At 51.8% G+C, this 6,687-nt stretch overlaps 3 protein-coding genes across 3 annotated transcripts; 2 read left to right on the top strand and 1 right to left on the bottom strand.

Moving 5' to 3' along the window:
• Nucleotides 1-302: 302 nt before the first annotated feature.
• GLOTRDRAFT_9361 (P-loop containing nucleoside triphosphate hydrolase protein) lies at nt 303-947 on the top strand (the record flags this gene model as incomplete). Its single annotated transcript, XM_007873290.1, has 2 exons — nt 303-614; nt 678-947. Coding segments are annotated over 2 exons (582 nt in total), but the record flags the coding sequence as incomplete, so codon positions are not given.
• Nucleotides 672-1,626, top strand: GLOTRDRAFT_67173 (uncharacterized protein; the record flags this gene model as incomplete). The annotated part of the gene is made up of 3 exons (XM_007873289.1): nt 672-763; nt 980-1,310; nt 1,360-1,626. Coding segments are annotated over exons 2-3 (354 nt in total), but the record flags the coding sequence as incomplete, so codon positions are not given.
• Nucleotides 1,627-3,036: 1,410 nt separating this feature from the next.
• Nucleotides 3,037-5,572, bottom strand: GLOTRDRAFT_51073 (uncharacterized protein; the record flags this gene model as incomplete). The annotated part of the gene is made up of 4 exons (XM_007873288.1): nt 3,037-3,393; nt 3,452-4,401; nt 4,636-5,067; nt 5,197-5,572. The coding sequence occupies 4 exons, from the start codon at nt 5,570-5,572 to the stop codon at nt 3,037-3,039; spliced, it is 2,115 nt and encodes a 704-aa protein (XP_007871479.1).
• Nucleotides 5,573-6,687: the final 1,115 nt, after the last annotated feature.

Here is a 6,687-nt window from a genome sequence, read left to right as displayed (position 1 = left end):
CACGCTCCTACCCAGCGGTCGTTTCGAGGCTGCGCATCTGCTACGGCAATCGGTTAAGTGCGGACCATGTGGAAACCACGCGATAATTATTTTGTATAGTCATGTGATTATGTAAACTTTATTCTGGCTTGCCTCTCCACGACCGCTGGCGGAAAACATTTGTAAATAAACGCCACCGTTACCAGTGACACCCCGTTCAGGAAAGCGCCAGTGATCTTAGCTAATCCGATGCTCGACGCGTCGCGCCAACAACACCGACGCGTCTATCCTCGCCAACGGCCGTGTATGGACTAATGCCCGAGGAACCGTCAGTTCCATCTCTCACCGACATCCGAACTCGTGTCCGCGAGAAGTTCGGTCAGCGTCCATGCTTATGGCAGCTACAGGCTGTACAGGCTATCCTGCGGCGCGACAAAGATGTTGTGTGCATTGCTGGCACCGGGTCGGGGAAGACCCTTACATTCTGGATGCCGCTACTCTTCCGTCCAGACGGCATCCAGATAGTAGTGACACCTCTTAATATTTTGGGAGAGCAGAACACACGGGAGCTCCAGCAGAACAGGATCTCTGCCATTGCCCTTAATAAGAAGACGGCTACACTGCGGAATATGAGGGTGGGTACTTGCCCAAGTCTTGTGGACATTTGTCCTAAGCTGATCTAACCTACCTGATTGAAGGATATTGAAGAGGGGAAGTATCGAGCTATTACAGTGAATCCGGAAATCCTCTCCGGGCGCTTCGAGAATCTGTGGAAGAATGTTCAGTTTACACAGCGCCTTATTAGCATAACCTGGGATGAAGCCCATTGTGTCAGTACTTGGGGCGACTTTCGAGAAGAATATAGGGAGGCGCATCGTCTGCGCTATATTATCCCCCGCCAGATTCCATTCTACCTCCCGTCAGCCACGATGCCTGATGTAGTACTGAACGATGTTATGCGGATCCTCCAGGTGCAGCGTGATAAGACGCATTTCATTAGGTGTTCGAATGACCGCCCGAATATTGCTATATCTGTGCGGAAGCTCAAACACCCAGCAAGCAGCTTCCGCGACCTTGATTTCTTAATTCCACACACATGGACACCAGATGAGCCTCTCAAAAAGTTCCTGGTTTTCTTCGACAGCATCGCAGAGTCTGTAGAGGCGACAAAATACCTACAAGAGCGCCTGGTGAGGTTCGGCGGGAAGAAGACACTGGGGAAAGTGGTATGGTTCAATTCGGAGATGTCTGACGAATACCGGTGGGACAAGACAGACGACCTGCGGAACGCATGTATCGTGGGGCTATGTTGCACAGACTCATTTGGCATGGTATGTGCTGCTACTGCTCGAAGTATATGCTACTAACACGTGTATCTAGGGTGTGGATCTACGGGACATTGAAGTAGTGGTACAATGGAAAGCTACGTGTACGATGTGTACACTGTGGCAACGGTTCGGCCGAGGGGCACGGGACTTTAGTCTCACTGCTCTCGCTGTCCTCATCGTTGAGCCCAAACATTTTGACGAAGAGAAGAAGAAAGCTGCCGACGCGAAACGGAAACGGGCGGAGAAGAAAAAGACAATGGCACAAAGGCAACCGCTTACATCTCTGAATGGCACTCGCACTGCAAAACGCCGTCGTGTCCAAGGCTTGGGCTCGGCATCTGGCTCCCTATCATGCTTGGGACCTTCAGCCAGCGACAACTCAGGGGCTCCGTCTGCTGCTCAAGGTGCTGACAAGTCACCCCCTGAAGACGATGATGACAGCAGCGATGAAGAGGAGTCTGCATCTGTCTTGCAGAACCAGGAGGACATACGCAGGCTCTATGATCAAGCAATCGCTGATGGAAAGCTCTCCAGCACGGGCAAGCGGACACGTCCGATGGAGCCCACTATGGATGACATGATTAACGCCGCAACACGCTCCTGGAAATGTTACCGGGTGCCCGTGGGCATCTATTTCGGTAATCACAAACTGGGTAAGTAATAGCCCAGTATCTGGAGCTTGTGTCTTCTCATCTTCCATTTCTTTTGTTCACAGCAATAGATCAGGGAGCGTGTGATCCCGACTTGCCCGGGGGTTGTACGCGCTGCGTCGTTCCCAAGCCGCCCATCTGCTGTAGTCTTTGTCACCCTGCGGCCTTCGACAAGCTGGCTGAAGACAACGAACCCACAGCCAAGACAGCGGCAAGACCGTCTCGTAGTCGTATCAAGAAAGACTACTCGTTCAATGCCCAGGATTTGGTCCTTCGGACTGAGCTTCACAAATTCAGGTTACGCATGGCCGAGAGCCTATTCGGATGGGCCGTCGTGGAGGATAATGGGCCTGGTGCATTTATGACTGACACTACAATGCAGCGGATACTGGACTGTGTTCATCACGACAAGATCCGGACAATCGAAGCGCTCGCAAAGGAGACGAGATGGCCTTTCTGCGATGAGTATGGGATCGACATACTAGCCCTCATTAACTCAAGTCACCCTCCTGCCCCGCCGCCGCTGCCTTCGGTTTCGATGTCTGCAGTCCTTTCGTGTGCAAGCTCGCCAGGGCAAGAAGCTGCAAGTACTTCGACTGCTGCGACAGCGCGATCATCGCGCCAGTGTCGGGCTTGCGGTGCCCATGATCATATCGGTGCGTTTGATAATGCTTGCTATTTCCAACGTGCATATTTACCGATGGTCTCCGCAGCATCCAATCGGCGATGCCCAAAGCATAACCAACGTCCCTCAGATCCGACGGCGGGAGAGAACACGATGACTGATGAGAATCAAGCACCGCCGAACCCGACGACCCCCGCCTCTGCATCCGTGCCATTCTCACTCCCTCCGAATCACCAGTACCTGCCACAACTCACATATCCAGGCGCAACATTGTACGATCTACCGTGGTCACCATATCGACCCGCACCCCCGCAATTCAGACCTTTCCTACCCTCTCCACTGAGGCTTGGAACTGTTGCTCCGCATCGGTTCTATGGAGTGAGTCCGTCTATCCCAAACGTGGTGGGTCAAAGCAATCGTGCTGGTTCGTCTAATCAGCCGCAGGGTGAGTGTATTACATATCCTCGACACCTAAATCCTCTGGTGCCGGCTCGCTGACATCCGCAGTATCGCCCTCTTCAGGTGCATTTGATTCCCCGGTGTAGAAGTCATATCCCGAGTCGAAAACGTTTGGAATTTCGTATGCGCTTCCACGCCCTGGCCTGTATTCGTTTGTTGCTTCTGCCTTCATGTATCTCACTAGAGCTGCATATGTTGCAGCCAGGTCCGGCGGCCCATGGCGGCTTGTCAGGTCTGTCAAATGAAGGTTTTCTTCCATATTCTCTATGCAGCCTCGGTAAACGTCGATTAAGGTGGATTCCGTGATGACCCTGTCCTTAGTGTAGTTTGACCCCCCGCCTCCATAGATAAACTGTCCGTGGACGTGGGTTGCTCAGCAGGTGCTGATGTCTGTCTTCGAGGTGACATACCTTTGTATACAGGTTGTCGAGCTCCACGACCCAATCAACCCCCCGGAACTGACCCTCCTTTCCTGTAGGATTCACAAGGATATTATACCGAATGGCACGTCGTAGTCCCTCCGGATAGACAAAGTGAACGTCTGTCAGGAAACGCTCCATCGCGGCGGCATATTTGTGTTTGCCCGTTGCACGGAAGACCCGCATCCATCGCGGGAACAATGTTTCAACCCGACCGATATCACCCTCGTTCATTGCGAAAGAGGTTTGCTCATATAGCAGGAAGTATTTGTGGGTGAGCATCATATTTTCCTTCTGCTTATCGCGCTCTGACAGCGGGCGCGACTTGGTGGAATATAGATCACCGGGCGCTACGTAGTCACCAGCCATGATACGATACGACATCTCTTCGATTTGCGAGTACTGTGGCTTCGACTTTGCGAACTCTTCCAAGGTCGTCCACTCAATGTTTTCCTTCCCAGCTTGTACTCGCCAGCAGTCCAGCCGCATAGCTGTCCCAACCTCCCGGATAACCTCATGGATACGTCGGAAACCCGGGCTGCTGCCCAGCTTCCCGGTCTCCTTAGAACGATAGACAGCAGCTAACTTCATTAAGCTGTTCGCATCGAGGCGCGCCTTCTGCTTCTCGAGCAGGAGTCGCCACAGTGCGTCTGCACACGCCATTTTGAGATGGAATAGTCCCATAATGAAGACAACAAACTGGTAACGGTTCCACCTTGTCTTCTCTGGTGCTCTTCGTTCGAGTATTGACCGAACACGTTCAGCCGTCCCCAGGTCTCCATGCATCAAGACAACGAACTCGGCAATGTCTTCAATGTCACCGGTCCATTCATTGCCGGAGTCCGAGTCAACATCCATCTTATCTTCGCTGCACTGCTCTGATGGCATACCGACCCCGCCTTGTTGCAGTAGGTTGATGATGGCATCCATATTGCCCCGTACTGTGGATTGTTTGATGTCCATTGCCTTTGCGGGGACGTGATACATCTTCTTGACAGGAATCTGTTCGATGGCCTCTGGTCTGCCTAGCTGTGGCAAGAACTGCCGAAAGTATTCCGGCCCATACTGGAGAAGGTCCAACCGGAATTTCCATGCATCAAACCGTTTGGAACGGGTCAAGCCTGATGGATGGCGAGGACCCAGCTCTGGATGGAGTCGCTCCAAGTCGGTAATACTGTATTGTCGTGGTAGGTTCTTGGGATCAGCATGGATATTGAGGTGTGACCTCTGCCAGAGCAAGTCTGAACATCGTAGATCCTCTAACGTGACACCATGTTCGAGACGGATGATATCTCCAGATGTCAGATGTGTCAGTGTGTCACCAGACTTTTCGACGGTTGGCGCAGACGTAGTAAAGTTAATGTCGAAGTTATCATATGCATAACTAGCCAGGCGCGTCTGTCCCAGAGCTCGCCGCTTGCGACAGGATTCACGGTCGAGAGACTTAACAGCATCTTGTATGGCGTCCACGGAGATAGATATCCCCATGTGAGCCAGACTTTGTATAACCTTCGATGGCGTGTTGCAGGCATGCATAAAGAGACCGATGACGCTCTGAATTGCGTTGCACTTCTGACTTGTGCTCTGCATCATAATGCCGCAGCTTACTACCTTTTTCTGGGACACCACGTCAGACCTTTGCCTAGTGAGTATGCTGCATCAACATACGATTGTAATGAGTGCCGCACGTCGCTCTCTGGGTTTTTTTCGTGCCTTGGATGGTCTCTCTTGTTCACTATGGACTGGAACTTCATCTGCATTGTTGATTGTGTCTTCTGCAGATATTCCATTGGTTTGGTAACCGGGAAGAGTCTCGGAAGCACTATGTTTATTACATAGCAAAGCATCGAGTAGAAGCCAGAGCTCCGGTGCCAACTTCTCTAAGCCCTTAGCCATATCTTCAATCCGAAAATTTTCCAGTTTTTCGGCAGAAGCATGGAGGGCACTGAAGTGCCAACCATTTTCAGGTAAAACAAGTTGCTTGACTGTGTGAGCATGGTGTTCCCGGCTGACTTTGTGAGCCCAGGATAGAAGGGGACCAGAAAATAATTTGTTCTGAAGCAATGTGTCGAAGAGATCAACCAGCACACTTGAAGACAGGAAATCTTGCATGCAAGGATGGGTCATATATGAGGCATTGCTGAGAAGTCTAGTCAAGAGCAACAGCATTGATATATTGCAGTCATCGAGCTCTTTCAAAACCGCTTCGATATGCTTGTATAAGGCCATGTCTATCGCAGACAATCGATGCTCTCTTAATTAAACGAGCCGCGCCTGCGGCGCATGCTGAGAGCTTAGCTAAGATCACTGGCGCTTTCCTGAATGGGGTGTCACTGGTAACGGTGGCGTTTATTTACAAATGTTTTCCGCCAGCGGTCGTGGAGAGGCAAGCCAGAATAAAGTTTACATAATCACATGACTAAATTAAGTAGGTATCGCGTGGTTCTCACACGATTGACATCTAGCCACTTGCCCTAACAGATGCGCCGCCTCGGAACGACCGCTGGGTAGGAGCGTGGCAGGGGAACATCTGTCGTCACTTCCGACTTTTCGCGTGGTTTAACTATGAGGTCCCTGGATCGAAATTACGGCTCGCTGGTAGCATCAAGCCCGCGAGTTCCGACTATGACACTGCCTCTGTACCGTACTTGCGGTAAATGTGCTTCTCACAACCGAGCAATTGGAAACGGGGAGGGCCACCTCAGTATAAGAGGAAGGCGAAGATGAAGACGAAACCCCATCGCTGGTCGGTCCTAGTCATTGTATTCACGTCCTTTTTCTTCCTATCCTGCCTTCTTTCTTCGTTAATTCGGACTTTCTTGTACTTCGTTCTTATTAACGACCCCCTGCCATCATGCGTCCCTTCGGCTTGTTCACCACTTTAGTTATTGCTGCATGTGTCTTGGTGCAGGGCGCGCCGGTATCGGAAGGTAAGGCAACCTTTCGTGCGAGGAGGCGCATGAGCTGACTACTCTTATACATAGCGGGCCTTCAGACAATGGACGGTGTGTTCGAAGGGGAGGCGGCAAGCCACCAGTTCGATGCTCGCAAAGCCAAGGCCAAGGCAGCGAAGAAACCTGCAGTTAAACCTCCGAAGGTTGCCGCCCCCAAGAAGACCACTGCTGCAAAGAAGACGACCGCGAAGACGACCGCTGCTAAGAAGACCACTGCTGCTGCCGCGGCCAAGAAGACAACTGCAGCAAAGGCCACCGCCGCGAAAACCAGCG

Source organism: Gloeophyllum trabeum (genome assembly GCF_000344685.1).
Source record: "Gloeophyllum trabeum ATCC 11539 unplaced genomic scaffold GLOTRscaffold_00081, whole genome shotgun sequence".
Lineage (NCBI taxonomy): Eukaryota > Fungi > Basidiomycota > Agaricomycetes > Gloeophyllales > Gloeophyllaceae > Gloeophyllum > Gloeophyllum trabeum.
This window is presented reverse-complemented; position numbering and strand designations above follow the sequence as displayed.